Raw genomic sequence first — 22157 nt, 5'->3', positions numbered from 1 at the left:
TCAGGGGAGGACTGGCAACCTTTGGCCTGAGGGAACAAATACAACCAATTAGCCTTTTGATGGTAGCAACAGATTTCTGAGTGTGTACATGCAAAGAATGCCTTGTTACTTAACTGATTGGTGGACATGGTGAAATGCAGGTTGTTTTTTTTTTGTGACAGGCCTTTTCACAGCTTTCTGAATCAGCTTCCCAGAATTTGGCCGGCATGTGTCGAGTGATTGCAGATCTAATTTTAATTAATATTTAACCAGAGTATAGTAAGGTATCTCCATTTAGGGTGAGCAGCCCAACATATCGTTATCAGTACTGGTCCAAGAGGCAAATTCCTCTCTTAATACCCGTCCTCCCCTGTCTGCATCCATATCTGATTTTTTTTTTTTTTTCGTTTCGATGGATGCCAATGGATTAAACTTCTGTTTGCCAGGATCTCTATTGGAGAAATGTCTGTTCCTTGCTGCAGTAGCCCATCTCAATCTCAACACCGGAATTTGTGTGTACTATCTAGGTCAGGGGTGCCCAACCGCTGGCTCATGAGTCACATGTGGCCCACACAGCCCTCTGATGTGGCCTGCGACCACCTGCTCTGGGATGGTGGGTCGACAAGCCCAGACTGTGGGCCCCCGACCGCCATCCCAGAGCATCAGTGTTCCGAATGGAGCCAGCGCTAGAAGAAGCACGGCTGTGGAGGGAGCTGATGCTTCTCTTATAGCGCCGCCTCCTGTCACAGGCGGAGTAAATATAATTGCACTCCGCCTGGGACAGCAACAGCCGGCAATACCTGTAGCAGGAAGGATTCCTAAATGGAAGATTATTATTAAAGGTCAGTTTATATTCTAAAATCACATTGTATATATGGGCATATCTATTCTGCAGTGGTTACCAGGCTGCTTTCAAGCCAATCCACAGGTGCACCGTAGTGTACCTACGGGTTTACCTACACCAAGCCATAGACTTCTGTTATTATCTTCGGGTTTGGTGTGCTTTCAGAAAGTGCACCAAACCTGCAGGATATAATAGAAGTCTATGGCAAAGTGCAGCTAAACCTGCAGGAAAGCCAACAGTGCGGGTAAACTGCATCACATCAGTTTGAAAGCAGCCTTAGGCCCCTTTCACGTGATAGGTCCGATTGGGTCCACCTGTCCGTTTTTCAGATGGACACAAACGGACCCTCTATTCACCTCAATGGAGCTGCAGATGTAAACAGGCTTGTGTCCTTCTATACCCGCCTACCTCTAATCTGATCTGCTAAAATTAGCAGAAGGGGATCCGTCCCCTTCCATCTGTGTGGATAGTATAGGAGGGCCCATAGAGTAGAGCGGGCTGTCTTAGTGTCCGCTCTGCATATGCAGAGCAGACACGGACCTGTCATTTGCCCGCTCTGCTCATTGTGGTCCGCGAACAGTTACCAAATTGCTACATTTGCCCTGGCTCTTCAACAGGTTGGGCACCCCTGATCTAGGTTGTTTTACATCATCCCCACCACAAACACAATTGCTAAGTCTTATAAAGATGGATGTTAGGGGGAACCAGGAATTATGATAGGGGGTCCCGGAGAAAAATGATCACTCAGGCATCAGATGCCAAGATACCTACACAGAAAATGTTCTATAACTGATTCAACATTTACTCACATGCCAACAACCTGGAATTGTCAGGTTTGTTGGCCAAGAGGGGTATGTCTATAGGGGACAACAAATCAATCCACATGAGTTACAATTCTTAGTTTAGCTAATTCGCTCTACTATCTGTGGGCCACACTAGGGAACGTTTGGACATGACACAACTGAGATGTGAAAACTGAAAAAGAAGGATTATTTAACTGCTGATCACAACAGCCAAACACGCTTAAATTCTGTAATCCAGGCTAGGAAAACAAACTTGATAATTTATTTTTTGCCACAGTTTTTACATGTGTCAGATGAGCATTACTGCAATGTTGGGAAGTCTTTCTAACTTCTTCCTCTCTTCTGATTGCCCCAGTGCTGAGAATTTGGTTACACCAGAACGATACACAGAGTTGGAACCATTCATCAGAGACGCCCACAGAATCACGGGTAAAGTGTTAAGCTATTAGCAAGAAACCATCCCGTTTTCTAGTTGCCAGGAGGACTTGGGGTCAGGACAGAGGCCCTGGTTAGGAGGTGAAGAATTGCAGAAGGATGCTGATGGTAGTAATGGCTGCTGACAACATTACTGCAGGCCTCAGTCTCTTTTTCTCTGGTAAAATATATCATAGAAGGCATACAAAGATTTTAAAGGTAGTCTTAGCAGACACTAGAACTCAGAAGTGGCATATTCTAGAACCTTGACAGAAAGCAACAGTCCACAATTGTAAACATAACAATCCTTCAGAGGGTAACCTCCAGACACTCCTTAAAATGTATCCAAAACATTTTTTTTCAGCTTTTGGATAGAATGTGGAAGAGTTAGAACCTCGGTCATGTTTTTAATTGCTGGCTGTGTCCCCAGTGGGAAGATTCACTCTCTGTGTGTGTCCTGGTGACAAATATCTCCAAAACTTACAAAGATATACAATTTTGAGTTATCACTGGAACAGGAAGAAGGGGGCACTTGTTTTGGTGACAATTGTCTAAGAAGGGTTTAACCTTATTTTGGAGAGGTTAAAGTGGAACTACACAGCATCCGAGCACCACAAACCAAATATGCTATTTAGTTAATTTTTTATATTTAAAGCAAATTCACCCATCCATCCATGTCTCCATGCTTTATTTTGCTGAGAAATTACTTTGAAAAACACCCCTCTAGCATTTCCAGCAGTGGACATTTTGAATAAGAGCAGATGATTTATGTAGCATTTACTTAGTGAAGTCCATCTGCCCTTAGCTCATGCATGCAGGCAGGAGGGTAGGTTTAGCTGGGATAGCCCCTCGCCCCCCTCCTGAAGACTCCTGGGATGTATGACATAATTTTCCTAGGCCTGGAAAACAAGAAGTAACTGAAGAAATGTAAAAAAAAAAGTTTAAAACAAGTAAATTTGATATATTTTCCCATCTATTTACTAATGCTAGCAGCATAAAGATTAAAAATAATCAATGTTGACTTAAAGAATGAAGTTCTGCTTTAAGGCCCCATGCACACTTAGGCTCTTCTAAATGCTTTTCACCTGGCAGCTTCAAAAATTCACCCAAGCCACGTTTTTACAAACGTGTTTAGGTGCATCAAGCGTTTGGACATTTATTCATTTCATTGGCCAGAATATTTTTTTTACTCTGTTCATTGATATTATAAAACGCTCACACGCTTGACGCGCCCAGAACATAGTGATGTCTTTTTTTCTATACCTTTAAATGCTCCTGCCTCTCAACTCCTCTAAACGCCTATGTGTGCATTGACAAATAGGGTAACACAGAGGAGCGTTTAGAGGCAGAAATAAAAAGTAAAATGTCTCTAAAACAGGCGTTTAGGAGCTCAATTTTGCATGGGGCATTACTCTTATTTACTGTTGTGTCTACAGGATAGGAAGTACAGTTAGTTCAGCCCAATGGGACAAAACTACCATTTGGTTTATTGCTCCTAAAGCTCACACAAAAGACAATTCCATGCAAGATATATCAATGTAATGTTCAGTATTTGCATTTCTCCCAAATATATCATTATTTGTTGCTCAAATAACATCTTGCAGTAGATTGTATTTACATTTAACAAAATTTTAGGTGTGTTATCTACTGTTAAAAATCTGTGTATACATCCAAAAATCCCCAGACTACTGCTGGGCATCGTCATCTTGGATACAGGGACGGATCCAGTGCCTAGTCTCGGGAGGGGCACTGCCAGAAAATACGTTTTTTTTTTTGGGTAAATTTAACGGAGAAATGGCTAGTGTTAGCGCTTCAATCATCACGGCACCATGGTTGTTATGGTGTCAGGATGATTGAAGCGCATTATTACTATTATTACATTGTTATAAAAAATGAAATAGTTCAACTCACCATAATGCACAAACAGTGGGAGCCCTGAGTGTGTCACTTGCCACCTGCCACACGTTGCGGATTGTCACTTGCCACGTCGCCTGTCACTAGATGCAGATTGTCACTTGCCACATCCCATGCCAGACGTTGCAGATTGTCACTTGCCATGTCGCCTGTCACCAGATGCAGATTGTCACTTGCCACGTCCCATGCCACACGTTGCAGATTGTCACTTGCCACCTCCCATGCCACACGTTGCAGATTGCCACTTGCCACCTCCCATGCCACACTTTGCAGATTGTCACTTGCCACCTCCCATGCCACACGTTGCAGATTGTCACTTGCCACCTCCCATGCCACACGTTGCAGATTGTCACTTGCCACCTCCCATGCCACACGTTGTAGATTGTCACTTGCCACCTCCCATGCCACACGTTGCAGATTGCCACCTCCCATGCCACACTTTGCAGATTGTCACTTGCCACGTCCGATGCCACATGTTGTAGATTGTCACTTGCCACGTCCGATGCCACACATTGTAGATTGTCACTTGTCATGTTCGATGCCACACGTTGCAGATTGTCACTTACCACGTCCCATGCCACACGTTGCGGATTGTTCCTTGCCTGCTATAATTGTCTCTTGCTGTGTCCCAGAGTCAGGCAGCACATTACTAGTCAAGCAGCAGAGAGATGATGTAATCTCTCTGCTGCCGCGGCTGCCTGCGCACTGCACAGTGAGGGCGGAACTGCAAGGATGCAGGGTGGGCGCTGGGCGATGAGAGATGTTGTCTCTGCTCCTCTGCCCGCCGGCTCCCTGATTGGCCAGCAGCCGCTCTGACATTGTCATCGAGCCGCACAGCTGCTCACCAACAGTGCCGCCCGCTGTCTCTCCCCACCAGAGCCGCCCATGCTCTCAGCCGCAGAGCCGCCCGCCGGCTCTTACCCGCAGCGACGCCTGCCCACCCACTCACTCACCCACATTCTCGGAGGGGGCAATTGCCCCGTTGCCCCCCCTGGATCCGCCCCTGCTTGGATGTAATGTCAGCAGCCCCAGCCAACTCAAATGACACTATATAGTATTCTACTCCTCCAGCTGCTACTTTCAAGAGTATGTAGGGGGATGGAGTAGCTGGGCCATCACAGAGAATAATTATACTCTCCCAAAATGGATCAGGGCTATAATGTGCAAGGAAAGAGGGGCTGTGTCAGGAAAATGACTCTCTCTTGAATGGTCATATTTTCAAGCAAGCTCAAAGGCAGATTTGCAAGAAATAAAACATAGTTTATGGAAAGGAAAAAAAACTGCAAGTAAGAACTTAAAATACCTGATTTTTCTGTGCTTTTACGCTGAGTTTTTTAAGATTGTGACAGGTTTCTCTTTAATTTAACTTCTGTACTTTTAGGCCTATAGAGGTCATTAACTGTTGCTTATCGTTTTATCTTCTAGGCATCTATCCAATTATTGTTCTGACCAAGGTTCAAAATGACGGTACAGAATTAGCAATCCTTCACAGAAAATTTAAAGAACTTGGAGCAAAACACATCTTTCTGATAGAGAATTACACAATGGAAACCTGTGAGAGGAACCCGGAGACAAAGAGCAGAATTCTGATGCTCCTGGACACGTGCCTGCAAGAGGCAGATAGACAGATATCAGAAAATCGGATGAAGGATCTTCAGCAAGAGTATCTAAAGAATGCAATGTATGTTATTGAGAGCAAAATGATGGTAGAACTTGAAAACAAAGTTACACAGATTGAGAGAGTTGGGGTACAACTTGAGGCTGCATATCAAAGAATGCAAGAGGAACTTGACCAGAAGATTAGAGAGATTGAAGAACTGAGGGAACAGAATCAGGCCAGAGAGAGGGAAATGATGAAAGTTACACAGGTTGTGAATGTGGAGGTACAACATGAGGCTTCGTATCAAAGAATGCAAGAGGAACTTGACCAGAAAATTAGAGAGAATGAAGAACTGAGGAAACAGATTCAGGCCAAAGGGAGTGAAATAAAACTGAAAGAGCCAAGAAAATGCTTATGCTGCAGCTTGATGTAAGCCAGTTCCGAGCTCGCTATCTAGGAATCAGGGAGTGCATGAAAGGGGCACATCATTTTAATCCAAGGATCGGTAAGCCAGCATGTTTTGGGGGCTAGACTGCACCACCCTTCATCATGACATAGAAATCTATATGTAATAGCATGACCAGCAACAACATATTTTGAAAAAGGGTAGTTGTGAATCTCTGCTAGGGACTGTCTCTGGCAGCCAGTAGTTAAAGTGTATGTCAGGGCACAAAAAATATATGGAGCAAATCTACATATGCACAGTTTCCTGTATTCCATCTATTTAAAGACCCTGCAAGTACAGTAAGTACCCGTTGATTTGACACAGAGTTTTTGTGGGCCCGAGGCGTGTCAGCCCTATCCAATTTCCTTTTGCTAAACTACTCATGCCCACCCACTCTGTCATCTCCATAATGTAAAGATTATTCATTTTGCAGTCCTAAGACTATCCTCTCAGGCTTTAATTGACAGTTAAAAGGATACATTTCTCTGGCAAATTAATTTATCTTTATAACCTTTAAATGATTCCTATTAATTACTTTATTAGCTTTTAGACGATCCCTGAAAACCATTCTCTTCAGAGAAGCCTAAAAGCCTACCCACACCTAACAACTGTATTTTAATTTTCTCCATCAGCTCACCCCCCACAGTTATTACCTTTTGTTTCCACTTGACCCTCCCTTCTAGATTGTAAGCTCTAACGAGCAGGGCCCTCTGATCCCTCCTGTATTGATTTGTATTGTAGGTGTACTGTCTGCCCTCATGTTGTAAAGCGCTGCGCAAACTGTTGGCGCTATATAAATCCTGTATAATAATAATAATATTAATGTTCTCCATCATCACAGCATAATGTTTCCCTATAGTCTGGTCAGTAAATTGTGTTTGCTTTACCTCCTCTCAGTAAAATAGTGAGACCAACATTTAGAGTTTGGGAACATTCCACAGTTCAATGTCTGCTGCAATTTGCATAAATTGTGAGAAGAAATAGTATTTTCCAAATGCTACAAGGATGACAAAACACATCCTTGCATGCCAAAAATGCCCTAACAAAATAAAAAAATACTTTATGGAATAAAATGAGGACCAGAATGAAATTGTGTGTTCTAATTCCAGAAATGCTCTTTTTGAAGGCTTCTGGATCATCACAAAGGGAGTTATTTACTAAAGGAAAATCCACTTTGCACTGTAAGTGCACTTGGAAGTAAAGCCGCTGTAGATCCGAGGGGGACAAGCAAGGAAAATAAAAAACAGCATTTTAGCTTGCACATGATTGGATGATAAAATCAGCAGAGCTTCCCCTCATTTCAGATCTACCCCTTAGCTTTACAGTGACTGCACTTCCAAGTGCACTTGCAGTGCAGAGTGGATTTGCCTTTCATAAATAACCCCCAAAGTGTTTCTTCACCAGCAGCATCTTCAAGTTAGGAAGTGTTGCAAACCACAGCCTTCCAAAAATACACAATACCTTCATTTAGAGAGGAAATTACATCAGGAGAGCATTGGTCTAGCTCTTCATAGAGCAATATATGTTTCTGGATCAGCGTGGTCAATAACTTGAAATGCATATTGGCAGGAAGCTTTAAAATTATTATGGAGGGAAAGGGGGTGGTTACCTGTTCTCATGTATAGTTGAAATGTTCTTATATAGAGTCCTTGTTATTCCATTTGTAATAAAAAATAAAATTTTAAAAAGTAAGTTTAGTTTATTTACTGAAAAAGCTGTACCCTATTTTCAAGCATAATACTTTTATAAATGCTGCATTTCACCTTCCCAGTTTAAAAAAAAATACTTTCAATTTGTGAAGCTTCTCCATACTTTTTTTTTTTTTTTCCAAAAAGTAAATTTTTTTTTCTGAAAATCACACATTTTTGTAAATATTTTATTATATCTTTTTATGTGACAACACTGAAGAAATGACGCTTTGCTACAATGTAAAATATTGAGTGAACAGCTTGTATAACAGTGTAAATTTGCTGTCCCCTCAAAATAACTCAACACACAGCCATTAATGTCTAAACTGCTGGCAACAAAAGTGAGTACACCTCTAAGTGAAAATGTCTAAATTGGGCCCAATTAGCCATTTTCCCTCACCGATGTCATGTGACTCGTTAGTGTTACAAGGTTTCAGGTGTGAATGAGGAGCAGGTGTGTTAAATTTGGTGTTATCGCTCTCACTCTCAGCATGGGACAGGAAGAGAAGTCATGAGACAGGAAGTGAAGGGAAATGTTCCCAACAGGACAAAGGGGTCAATTCACTAAGCTTTACGGCATGCGGTAAGGGTAGTATGTTACTAATTTGCATACATTATTGCATGTGGTAAGTGAAGTCCAATTCATTAAAACATTTTTTTTAAAAATAACGATTTTGCGGTAAACAACGAAAAAAAAATAATTGTGTGTAAATATTGCAAAAAATCGTGCGGTAATCTGTTAAAGTGGATGTAAACCCAATGTCATCCTTTCTAAACTACCGCCATAGGGGTTATATATAAGGATATACATGCCTCCTGCATGTATCTTTACCTGTCAAATGTCTCCCCTCTGTCTGTTATTAGACCCGAAAAACTGCAGATTCTGTGGGTGGGTCTGTTGTCTGGAGCTCGGTGGGTGGAGTCGTGATGTCAGTAGACTCCCCGCCCACCTCTACACTCCTTGTCAATATGCATTTTCTCCTGTTTATTTCTAACACTGAACTTCTGCTGAACTTCTGCTATGATCTCTAACATCCAGTGAAAAGACAGGAAAGTAACCACATGACTTCAGCATGACCAATCATGCTGAGGTGTGGAACAGCCAATCCTTGCAGAGCTGCTGAATAAAGGAGTGTGGGAGGGAATTAAAAAATCATGCCTGTGTCTTAAGCTGTCACTCACAGCAAGGGGGAGTATTTGACAAAGTTTTTCTCAGTTTGTCAAGATTTTTCTCACTGAACAATAAAAGAGGATTGCTCAGAGATGGATTAACTCTGTGTGGCAAGACTGGGCTCAAATGATAGGAAATCTTATACTCTACAGTATGATATCAAAAAAAAAAAAATTCGGGTTTACATCCACTTTAAGTCCAATTCACAAACGAAGCAGGAACTAAAAAAAGGTGCGATATTTAACACCACCCTTTTGGTGGCTGTAACCATTTCTGTACCAGAAAGAGGGGCCTATTCAAACCCTCAGAAAGGGGAAATCCACCCACCAAGAGCCTAATTCCACTCACAGAGGACCCACAGAAAGTTGACACTATTCCACCAGCGGTCACACAAAAATGTGGCATTATACATCCCAAGTACACAAATATTTTCTTTCTTCAATAAATCAAAAAGGCATGACGTGCAGTGCAACTTAAATGCAAACATCAGGTGAAATTTAACATCAAGAACTTAAAAAAAAAAAAAATATATATATACATATATATATTTAGCCTTGGTTCACACCAGAGGCGGCATGACTTGCAGGTCGCCTCACCGAGGCGACCTGCACACGACTGCCGGGGCGACTTGCAGGACGACTTCTGTATAGAAGTCTATGCAAGTCGCCCCCAAAGTAGTGCAGGAACCTTTCTTCTAAGTCGGAGCGACTTGCGTCGCTCCGATTAGAATGGTTCCATAGCACAGAACGGGAGGCGACTTGTCAGGCGGCTAGGTCGCCTGACAAGTCGCCCCCGTGTGAACCGAGCCTTAAATAAACGTTGTTTACAAAAGTGCAGCAATGGTGTATATGTCAACCATGACAATTTCTCCAGCTAGAAGTGACCTTGAAGTGGCCACTATAATATAACCAAAAGTATAAAACTTTGGGTTGTATACCATTACAACAAGTTAAACTTGGATAGGAACATGAAAAATAAATAAATAAAAATGTTTAAAAAATCATTAAAAAAATATAGTCAAGTTTTTTGTTTGTTTCCACAATATAAATATAGGCAGCAGCACAGAATTGGGCCAAAAACATAGAACAATCTAGTAAAGGGCGCTTTCAAAAGCTCTAGTAGGCCACACAATTACAAAAAAAACACATTTTTATGAATATATGGCATGGTGGATTTAGTAAAGGAGCGCAACACAGCTTAATAGCTATTTTCAGGCAACAGATCCACATGAAAAAGACACAGCTTGGATTACCAAGCATCAGGAGACATACATTTGAGAAGGTAGTTCAAATGTCAATGCCTCCAAATACAGATTACTGTAAAAAATGTTAGATTAAAAAATAGTTTTTGCAAAAGAAAAATACCAAACATATATGTGAAAGCTGTGGTCTCCCTGCAGAGGTCTGTCTGGCACACCCTGTGCTAAGTCAGTACTTTCAGTCTGCAGGAAGGATGAGGTTTGACAGGTGACAGGTTTACTTAAAAGGGCTCAAAAAGCTGCAACTATTAATTGTATGCTGGCTGTCGTCTTGATAAAGAATTTATTTAAAAGTTGAAAACTTACAACAATGTTGAGCAAATGAGCTTCAATGAGATATCTCCAAAAACGTGATGAAAATTCAGAAGACGTAATGACATGGAGCGGGCTTGTAGACACCCTTAACCACCGAAAGTGCACAATAAATTACCCCATGAGAAAATGCTGTAGTTACCGAACAATTGAAAAAAATACCGCATTTGTTATTTAACGCAAAATTCTTAGTGGATTGAACTTTCACAACTGATTTACCACATGCATTATTTTACCGCATTTTATTTGCCGTTATTTAACTCTTGGTGAATGACCCCAAAGTTATTAAAAAAGAAACCTACAAGTGTTTTGACCATTCTCACTCTATCCAAAACTAAAACCGAAAAAAAAATACTTATTTTTTTTTATTGCTGTTAACCTCCCTGGTGGTATGAATATGTCAGATTTTTGAAGCTCAAAGCGGTACATTGTTTTGCATGGAAATTTGGCATTTTATATTGTAGACCTTGAATTCTTAGTAATAACTCACTTAAATCTGTCCAAACAAGAGTCTAGTAGACATCCCGGGTATGACAAAGTTTGAAACACAAAATCATAAATTATAATATAATAAATAACTATAAATAATTATAACAAATAATAGTATAAGAATAATAAAATGTATTCAATAATGTAAGCAAATCAAAAAAACTGAAATTTGCTCAGTCGCAGAATTGTCACTGTCGTCACTTTCAGTGTCTGATGACGAATTTCTCCACGAAATACTATCGCTGTTTTCTAGCGGGTCTAAAAACGCTTTTGACGTAAAGGGACACTTTTTGGTTACCATGGACAATCTCAAGTTTCCAGGCAGAATGAACGGTATCTATAATATAAAAGTGCATGCAGTGCACTGGACAAAGCATTAGGGACAAAAGGGAGGTGAAATGATTATGTAATCTACAGATTACAATGTGTTATATATTTTTCACTTTTTTTAATTTGTCGCCGGGCTCCGCCCCCGTGCGTTGCGACACTCGCAGGGAAGGAAGCCCAGAACAGTGATAAATCAGGCGGAGGACACAGCCCGCGGACACAGCGGGAGGACATCGCAGGATCCTGGGGACAAGGTAAGTAACTTTACCAGGATACTGCGATGCAATCCCAAGTGTGGCTCGGGGTTACCGCTTTTGGTAATGAAAATTCACCCCGAGCCACACTCGGGAATACTGCTAGGAAGGTTAAATAAGAGTCATATTTATATTCATGAAACACACATTTATTTGTTATGAATCAACAAGAATAACAAATTAACAACAGTAACAATAATGTAAAAAGAAACAACAAACACAAGCCTGAGACCATCCAGAAACTACAAAGTATTACCAGGGCCTCAGTCACATGGGGTGTACTAAAGCGTACGCTCCTGGAGGGATGTGTTTACCCGCATGGGGATGCACAGGTGTTCAATGCATCTCCTGGTAGGCAGTCCCACTCATGTCAACTGGGAAGCAGCGGCTGCATGGATAGAGACGCTGCTCCCAATATGACATCTATGTGGGTGCACGGCCCAGAACATACACTGCACCTGGGGCCGTTCACTCGCACAAATGTCAGATTAAAAGCAGTGTCTGTGTCCATGCAGCTGCTGAAAATCAATTAACACCAATGGGACTGCCTGCACGGGATGCGCAGGACCCCTGTGCATCTCTGTGCAGAAAAATATGGCCCTCCAGGGTAGTACGCGTTAATATGCCCCAAGTGAATGAGGACCAAGGGATAAGCTGTTCATACCATATGGAAAAAAGTAACAGATTCCCTAAACATAACTCAGTTTAGAAAAGAAATACTTTTTTTTTTTATAATTACCAGACAACTTATTGGCATATATATAAGCCTTACTTTAACACATCTACTGAAATCACATTTGTTCCATATGCAACATATAAATCATTATTTCAGAATGCTACATATATGTGTCATTGTGTAGTTGCACACGAAGATTTTTTTAAAGAGGGAGTTTCACCCTAATCCTAAGTTCACACTTCCGTGTTTGCACGGGCATGGCAGCCTATTCAAATGAACGGGCTGCTGTGCCTGTGTTTCCACAAAAAAATGATGCATGCACCTTTTCAAATACATGGCCGCAGGGAAATCGCATGGTCTTTTTGACCATGTGATTTTCTTGCTATTCCTGCACCTGCAAAGGAGCTGCGTACTGAGATGCGTGGGGGGGTCATTCAGAATGAATGCGTATCTCCTACGAGCAGTGCAATTTAGCTGCGGGTGGTTGCCGGTGCGGGAACAGATGCAGCCACACACAAAGGTGTGAACCTAGCCTTAAATGATGTCATCTTTGAGTGGCCATGAGAGGTTTGCATCACTAGTGTTTTTTTATCTTTTTAAGGCTGGTTTCTCATCTATGATTTGCTGTAAAGTACACATCTTTCCAAATCCCTGTGGATGTTATAGGGACGTTCTAGCAATGCAATGCACCATAAACACATACCACGCATTGTGGTAAAGGGTTGCCTTCATGCAACTCAGGTTAACAAGTGAAACGTAGCATGATATTGTGGATGCAGTAATGCACTATAACAGAATAGCATAGTGTGAAGGGAACCCTAGGTACTTAAGGTGGATTTCAGCCTAAAAAACAAATTGTAAAGTCAGCAGCTACAAATACTGCAGCTGCTGACTTTTAAAATAAACACTTACCTGTCCAGGGCGCCCGCGATGTCCTCACCCGATGCCGACCCGTCCCTCGGCTCCAGGTGGAGGCACCGACATCTTAAAGCGGAGTTCCACCCAAAAGTGGAACTTCCACTCATCAGATTCCTCCCCCCCTTCGGTGTCACAATTGGCACCTTTCAGGGGGGAGGGGGTACAGATACCCGTATAATACAGGTATCTGCACCCACTCCTGGGAATAGACTCCTGCAGGAGTCACGCCCCCTCCTGCACTCCCCTGCTGTCTCCTGGGAAAGACACAGGTCCCAGGAGATAGCGGGGACCATTGAGAATGCGCAGCGCAACTCGCGCATGCGCAGTAGGGAACCGGGAAGTGAAGCCGCAACGCTTCACTTCCTGATTCCCTCACTGAGAATGGCGGCGGCAGCATCCGAGGACCAAGGGACGGTTCGGTCTCGGGTGCCAACATCGCTGGACTCCGGGACAGGTGAGTGACCTTATTTTAAAAGTCAGCAGCTGCAGTATTTGGAGCTGCTGACATCTAAAAAAAGAAAATTTTCGCCGGACTCCCACTTTAAGTAAGGGAATCAGGAAGTGAAACCTTGCGGCTACACAACCTGGTTCCCTATTGCTCATGCGAGAGTAGCGCTGCGCGTTCCGAGTGGTCCCTGCTGTCTTCTGGGACCTGTGACAGCGGGTACTGTGGCGATCTTTCGCCGCAAATGGGAGCAAATACCTGTATTAGACAGGTATCTGCTCCCCCCTGAAAGGTGCCAAATGTGACACCAGAGGGGGGGGGAGAAATCTGGACAGCGGAAGTTCCATTTTTGGGTGGAACTCAGCTTTAAGCAGTGAGCTTCCAACTTCATCGACCTGACATAACCATTATGTGGGCTTCCTACTCTCTCACTGCATTGCTCTATCATGGGGAAAGAAAATGAAATAGTGCAACAGGGATAAAATAAAGAACTCTCAAAGAGCTTTTGTCATTTGCATCAAAGGCATAAATTAAGCTAAATAATTCAAATAATTATTCAAACAATTCAAATTGGCACCATTCCAAAACAAAGATGTTTACAGAAATTGTATCTGTAGTAAAGTTACAGCAAATAAAAGAACAAACTTGAATGCAGCACTGAGCTATAAAAATCCCGAGTACACATACATATGTTACCACTCTAGGCCGTCATACAGATCATTCGCCAGCTATGGGGGGCACACTTACAGGTATCCGTTTCTCCCTGCAGTATCCAGACAAAAACAAGCTACACTTCCACTGTTTTTATCCTTTGATATCCAGCAAGCTTTGTTGCAAACTCACAAAACCAAACTTTGGCACATCACGCACCACCAGGCCCTCTCCTACTCCTTCAACATGTTTCTCTCCAAATGGGGCTTAGTCATCAAGGTCATGGCGATGAGATGGGCCTCAGTCTGGCTTTGTGAGTTTGCGCCGCTTGCAATGAAGCTTGTTAGATATGCAAATCCTGACTTTAGCTCCCAAAGCTGAGCTTGTACCTAGCTTTCTATTGGTCTAGAAATATGATGAGTATGTTGATGGACACTAAAGGTGGGCCATACATCAACTTTTAGAGCAGAACTTGATATATGTATCAATGTGTTTCAGGGCTCCTGAGTCCCTTATGGTATTTAGAGTGGTTGCATTTTATTTCCCGCTGTCAGTTTACTGTACACACGGTCAGACTTTTCGTCTACAAAAGTCCGACAGCCTGTCCGACAGACTTTCGGCGGACTTTTGGCGGACTTGGGGCAGACTTTCTAATGAACGAACTTGCCTACACACGATCACACAAAAGTCCGATGGATTCGTATGTGATGACATACACCGGACTAAAATAAGGAAGTTGATAGCCAGTAGCCAATAGGTGCCCTAGCGTGGGTTTTTGTCCGTTGGACTAGCACACAGACGAGCGGATTTCTGGGTCCGGCGTAAAGATTTGAAGCATGTTTCAAATCTAAAGCCCGTCAGATTTGAGGCTGGAAAAGTCCGCTGAAAGTCCGGGGAAGCCCACACACGATCGGATTGTCAGCCAGCTTTAGTCCGTCGGACTTTTGTAGACGAAAAGTCCGACCGTGTGTACGTGGCATTAGTCTTATTTATGAAATGACTGAAGTACATTACTAATAACCAGTCAGGTTTTTGCTTTCATTCTCATTGTCCAGAAAGACAGCTCTGCATTTGGACACTTTTACAAACTGTCCTAATAAAGAATTTGTTAGAGTATGTTGTTTTGAACCTGGAAGGAGTGCAATGAGGATTTTTAAAATGACTTTTTCTGATAAACAAATGTTAAATCTTAACTGAACAGAACTTTTATAATCTCCCCTTAACATCACACAGTTTCTCTTGCTATTACATCTAACAGCCCCTATACATAAAGTCCGCTGTAAGCACTTGTCCTCTGTCATGACACAGCTCTCTACACATCTCTTTTTGGTAGCTGTAAAAATCTTTGCAAAATTCAATTATACCTTTACAATTGGGATTAGCAATTTCTGGGATTGATTTACTAAAACTGGAAAGTGCGAAATCTGGTGCAGCTCTGAATAGCAACCAATCAGCTTCCAGCATTTTTTTTTTGGTCAAAGCTTAATTGAGCAAACTGAAGTTAGAAGCTGATTGGCTACCATGCACAGCTGCACCAGATTTTGCACTCTCCAGTTTTAGTAAACCAACCCCTCTGTGTTCAGTTTGCCTGGACAGAATATCATTATCCCTCATTTCACAATTGCCTGGAATTATTTTTTTGCTATTGGCTGATGTCAACCAAATACTAAAAAACATTAATAACAGCCAATGAGGAAAGGAAGAATACAGGAAGGTCAAGGGAAAGGATTTAAAGTCTATTTTTACACAGAGTTTTTACAGATGCTGTATAGGGAAAGCTAGAAATCTGTAACATTAAAGAGAGCAATAAGGAGGCTTCACCAGCCTCTATGCACATGCACCATAAGATGCAACAGCAAGAGGACTGGCATGGGTCACTTCAAGCTTCTAATCAGTTACAGAGAAGAGGGGACTTGCAAGGTGCCTCCTTTGGGTCGGTGCTGCTGCTGTGCTGGTCGGGATCTGGACTCAAGGTTTCTATAGGGATGTCTTCTTATCCAGAGACCCTCACATCTTTTCCAACTTCTCCAACTTTTCCTTGCCTTTTTCTTCCAATTACTTGTTTGGGAACTCCTGCATGAATGTAGAGGAGTCAATGGTGAACTGCAGACTGCAAGCAAAATTGCTTCACATAAGACAGTAGAACTTCCTCAGCATTCACTACTGCTATCTGTAACTATAAAACCCTTTCTTCCTTTATCTTAAGATCTAAATTTGCATTCGCAACAGTTTTAATTTCTAAAGAATAGAAAACATTATGAATTATATGGTCATTTGCTTGCAAATATTCAACCCTTCACCTTTCTAAATCCCGCATTTTTATGCTGGTTGGGGATACTGGAACCTTTGGACTCATATGGGTAAGGGTTACATAGGATTTCCAGAAAAAGGCAACATACATCTGTTTTGCCAATATGAAACCCTAGTTCCAAAGTACTTTCAGTACTGATTGGCCTACATCTTCTTTTGGCTATGTTAGATGTCAACCCCTGGAGGTCCTTTATGCTCTTTTATGTGATATTGTTATGCACACTTGGGCTATAGCATGCTTCCAGCAGGGTTGGGCTAGTAAAGATGCAGGAGCGGTTCTGTCTGAAGTAGGGCAGTGAGTAGGTGGGGCTCAAGTACCCAATGCTCCTACAGGTTATTAGTATAGGACTTATGCCCTGTACACACGGTCAGATTTTCCATGTTGTCGGAAATTCCGATCGTGTGTGGGCTCCATCAGACTTTTTCCGTCGGAATTTCCGACACACAAAGTTTGAGAGCAGGCTATAAAATTTTCCGACAACAAAATCTGATCGGTTAAATTCCGATCGTGTGTACACAAATCATACGCACAAAGTGCCACGCATATTCAAAATTAATTAAGAGACAAAAGCTATTGGCTACTGCCCCGTTTATAGTCCCGACGTACGTGCTTTACGTCACCGCGTTCAAAACGATCGGATTTTCCGACAACTTTGTGCGACCGTGTCTATGCAAGACAAGTTTGAGCCAACATCTGTCGGAAAAAATTCATGGATTTTGTTGTCGGAATGTCCGATCGTGTGTACAGGGCATTAGTGTAGCTGCTTCACTAAATCACTTACCTTCATCCCCACTCACTATGTGGCCCTGACCAGTGCTGCACAGCTTATGCTAGAAGAACTTTCAGGCCGGGTCCTCTGCCTAGTGCAAAGTCCTGTGGATAGCCATATTCATGGCGGCACCAATATGAGTATACACACTAAGCAAAGGACCTGGACGGGATGATTTTCTAGCAAAGATTGTGCAGGTCTGAACAATGAAGAACTCTGGGTGGGGATGAAGGTAGGCATTATGATATGTGGGGATATAAAAGAATAAATCCGCGCTTAGGACAGTATAAGAGCTGCTGCCTATCTCTAATTAGTAACCCTAAGGGTCTAATTGCATAGTAGATAAGTAAGATGAGAACAAAAACGGCGCTGCCCTCTATATTATTATTAAGTAACGGGTAAAAATGTCACAAAATCCACACTGAATCCAGATGACTCCGATGCATAAAAGCTCCACCAATATCAAAACATAATACGGTCTAAACCAGAATGGACCATATATTTGGAGATAACCAAAATTTCAAAAACACCAGTACTTTAGAAACTGCTGAATAAAATGTGTCCCCCCAGCGGGATAAAAGTGTCATTCAGAGTGGAATATATAATAACTGAGTGAAAGAATATATAATACCTGAGTGAAAAAATTAAGGTGGACAGTGCGAAAACAGGACAGTGTAAAAAAGGAAACAAATTAAGAATTTTAACCCCAAAGTTCAAAAGTATTGGGACAAAATGGCGCCAAAGAAAAACTATTAGATATTGAAAGAATATGTGTGCTTATTATTATCAATGTGATGTCTGTGTTGCCCCTTCCATATTTATATGCAAAAAATTGAGTAGGGTTGTGTTTGACCCCAATGTTCAAAAATATTGGGACAATATGGCGCTTGTGAAACGTAAGGGGTGAGATGTCCTTCTGGGTGATAAACTAAATAATAATTCAATTAAACCACTCCCTATGCTTAAATTACAGTGAATAAAAGAATATATACAATTGATTCCAATTTCTTTTGTTTGAAACAAGTAATATAGTTAATTTCTAAAAAGTTTATATATATAATCCATGCAGAAAAGAGTGTTGTTAACCAGGTGGGGAGAACAGAGTTCAACTGAAAATGCTGTTTATTTCACCCAAGAGGGTACACCGCAGTGACTTCTGTGCGATTTTTCATAAGGTGACTTGAAGTGCTCGCCCCCCAGTGCTGCCCCACTCACCAGAGATAATCACCCCTGCAGGGGTACCAAGCGACAAAGTGGGTGCCTCAGGACGGATGATGTTCACTTCAAAAATACTTCCATTCCTCTGCTCTGTGCGATCCTTACGGCTGTTCCAGGTAAAATGTGTGCTCTGACATGACCATGCTACTCCAGCAATGTACCACCTTAATCTGTTAAACTTCAATGGTTGAATCTGCAGTGAGATCACCCTGATCACCCTTGCACACCTAGACCGCACATCTAGGAACAGGGTGATCTCACTGCAGATTCAACCATTGAACCATTGATTCAACCTGGAACAGCCGTAAGGATCGCACAGAGCAGAGGAATGGAAGTATTTTTGAAGTGAACATCATCCGTCCTGAGGCACCCACTTTGTCGCTTGGTACCCCTGCAGGGGTGATTATCTCTGGTGAGTGGGGCAGCACTGGGGGGCGAGCACTTCAAGTCACCTTATGAAAAATCGCACAGAAGTCACTGCGGTGTACCCTCTTGGGTGAAATAAACAGCATTTTCAGTTGAACTCTGTTCTCCCCACCTGGTTAACAACACTCTTTTCTGCATGGATTATATATATAAACTTTTTAGAAATTAACTATATTACTTGTTTCAAACAAAAGAAATTGGAATCAATTGTATATATTCTTTTATTCACTGTAATTTAAGCATAGGGAGTGGTTTAATTGAATTATTATTTAGTTTATCACCCAGAAGGACATCTCACGTTCCACACAGAAGGACATCTCACCCCTTACGTTTCACAAGCGCCATATTGTCCCAATATTTTTGAACATTGGGGTCAAACACAACCCTACTCAATTTTTTGCATATAAATATGGAAGGGGCAACACAGACATCACATTGATAATAATAAGCACACATATTCTTTCAATATCTAATAGTTTTTCTTTGGCGCCATTTTGTCCCAATACTTTTGAACTTTGGGGTTAAAATTCTTAATTTGTTTCCTTTTTTACACTGTCCTGTTTTCGCACTGTCCACCTTAATTTTTTTCACTCAGGTATTATATATTCTTTCACTCAGTTATTATATATTCCACTCTGGATGACACTTTTATCCCGCTGGGGGGACACATTTTATTCAGCAGTTTCTAAAGTACTGGTGTTTTTGAAATTTTGGTTATCTCCAAATATATGGTCCATTCTGGTTTAGACCGTATTATGTTTTGATATTGGTGGAGCTTTTATGCATCGGAGTCATCTGGATTCAGTGTGGATTTTGTGACATTTTTACCCGTTACTTAATAATAATATAGAGGGCAGCGCCGTTTTTGTTCTCATCTTACTTATCTATTATGATATGTGGGCTACACTGAGGGGAGTAGGGTGTATGTTAAAAGGACAACTTCACTGAGGACCCATTCATACCTGTCTGATTGTGTGCAGTCTGCTAATACATACAAAAGAACGGCCCAAAAACCATGCAGCATTTTTTCTGACACTATGGGGTTGATTTACTAAAACTGGAGAGTGCAAAATCTGGTGCAGCTGTGTATATTAGCCAATCAGCTTCTAACTTCAGCTTGTTCAATTACGCTTTGGCAAAAAAAAAAAAAAAATGGAAGCTGATTGGTTCCTATGCAGAGCTGCACTAGATTTTGCACTCTCCAGCTTTAGTAAATCAACCCTGGTATGCAACAGCACGCAGTAGGTCGGAGCTGCATCGCCTCGGTGCGCTGAGGTATCATTAATAATGAATGGCGCCACAATGCGCCAAATGCATGTAACATGCAATGATTTGCAATATGGTAACGTGGGCCTTACCACAATGCACCGCAAAGGTGTATTTCAGCCCTAAACGTGAAGTTGTCCTTGAAAAGAAACAGCTAAGTTGTGTTTATACAGAAAAGATACATTCTCAATCAAGAATTATGCTGTGTTGCTATATTACCTTGTTCTGGCAGCAGAGAGTTGTAAGGCAATAGCGCTGAGGTTTGGGGTGTTAGGTACTCCTGGACTATTGGGTAACAAACTGGAATGAAAACAAAGCAGATTTTGTCAGCATTTTCGGTATCACATCATCAAGATAGATCTTGTGCCTTGCTGAAATACACCAAAGCCTATTGCTGTACTTTTTCACTAGTTTCTGAGCTGTCTGTAGACATCTATTCTGCCATTTAATTTTTATCTCTTTGTCACCCTCCTCACTGCAAGAGGAAGGTTTTTCTGTAGTTCAGCAGGGGAGAGACATGGCTGACAACACTGCTTGGGATTGCACAGGCAGAGTTGTCAGTTCACTACAGGAAGTCAGTAGCTCACTTAAGTTCTGGCAGATTGACAATATATTTCTATACTTGCATTATTTTTTAAAGGGATAAAATATAGGAACATAGGCATGTATAACAGAGATGCTTTTTTTTAATTTTGCCCTGACATACATTTTAACAATTTACAGGGTACTGGGCAGAAAAGTAGGGGTTATCAGGTCAATATGCTTACATTTTAAACAATAGAAAAGATCAAAAATGACCTAAATTCTTCTTTTTTTTAATGGTAAATTGTAAGCAAAGTTGATTGGGGGTCTCTGTGTCTGAGTTGAAACCACATGAAGTTATTGTACACTTTCTCAATGGTGGCTATGGATATTTTGGTCTGGCATTTCCAGAAAACCATCTACACCCTTGGTGCCCAACCTGCCACACTCTGGTATTTTGCGTGGCCCCTGCGGGCAGTAGTCCATGTTTCCCTATTACAGTAATCTCTAACAGCCTTGTGTAATGTGTATGCAGTCTGCGACTGTCTTCTGGAGTACGTCTTCTGTCTTTACCAGCTCCTATGGCATCCTACAGTCTGTGACCATGTCCTGCAGCATGACTGCACCCTCTGACCATCTCTTGTAGCAGGTCCATAGTCTCTGACCATCTACTGTCTGCAGTTTCTGTACCATTACGTTCACTTTATATTGTGTGTGGCCCTTTTGTGATTTTAGGGGCAACATTCAAGACTCTCAATATCAAAAGAGTAGACAACCACTGATCTATACAATGAAATGAAGGAATAGGTAAATAGGAATAGGAATAAGTAAACTAAACAGTGCTAGCAATCCTGTCAAGTAATGATAACAGTTTAAAGTGACTGTAAACCCATTTAAACAAATCCAAAAGAAAAAAAAAATCTGCAAGACAAAGGCATAATGAGCTAGTATGCATAGCATACTAGCTCATTATGAATTACTTACCTGAGATCGAAGCCTCCACAGCGGTCCTCGTTCACCACTCCGGCGGCCGACATCTCCCCGGGGGGTTACTTGAGGGTATCGCGGCTCCGGCGCTGTGATTTGCCGGAGTCGCTATGACGTCACTCCCGCGCATGCGTGCGGGAGCCACCAGTAACGGCACAGTACAGCTGAAGCAACGGCACGTACGTGCCGTTGCTTCAGTTTGCTTAAGTGTACATTTGCCCATGACGTCGGCACATGCAAATACAGGGATATCTCCTAAACCGTGCAGGTTTAGGAGATATCCAGTGTAGCTACAGGTAAGCCTTATTATAGGCTTGCCTGTAGTATAAAGTGGATGTAAAGGGTTTACAACCACTTTAAAGATTGTGATTTTTTTGTTTATTTAAAGTGGTTGTAAATCCTTCCATACAGTATACCCGGTGAAGTGACTGGCCTCAGGTGATACACAGAGATTAAACAAATCCTCTTAT

At 41.9% G+C, this 22157-nt stretch overlaps 2 protein-coding genes across 3 annotated transcripts in view; one reads left to right on the top strand and one right to left on the bottom strand.

The window, feature by feature from the left end:
• Positions 1-7691, top strand: part of LOC141148604 (uncharacterized) — a 53058-nt gene extending 45367 nt beyond the window's left edge. Inside the window, exons 6-7 of the mRNA XM_073636205.1 lie at positions 1982-2055; positions 5380-7691. Of these exons, the coding sequence (XP_073492306.1) occupies positions 1982-2055; positions 5380-5987 (682 nt within the window). The 3' untranslated portion in view covers positions 5988-7691. The remainder of the gene's footprint in view (positions 1-1981; positions 2056-5379) is intronic.
• A 3934-nt stretch (positions 7692-11625) lies between these two features.
• Positions 11626-22157, bottom strand: part of LOC141148603 (uncharacterized) — a 47072-nt gene continuing 36540 nt past the window's right edge. For both annotated transcript variants that reach the window (XM_073636202.1, XM_073636204.1), the window contains exons 8-9: positions 20398-20478; positions 11626-16261 (exon numbers count right to left, since the gene is read on the bottom strand). In XM_073636202.1, the coding sequence (XP_073492303.1) occupies positions 16084-16261; positions 20398-20478 (259 nt within the window). In that variant the 3' untranslated portion in view covers positions 11626-16083. The remainder of the gene's footprint in view (positions 16262-20397; positions 20479-22157) is intronic.

Source organism: Aquarana catesbeiana, linkage group LG06 (genome assembly GCF_042186555.1).
Source record: "Aquarana catesbeiana isolate 2022-GZ linkage group LG06, ASM4218655v1, whole genome shotgun sequence".
NCBI lineage: Eukaryota > Metazoa > Chordata > Amphibia > Anura > Ranidae > Aquarana > Aquarana catesbeiana.
The sequence above is the reverse complement of the archived record's forward strand: the minus strand, read 5'-3'. Positions and strand labels throughout refer to the sequence as shown.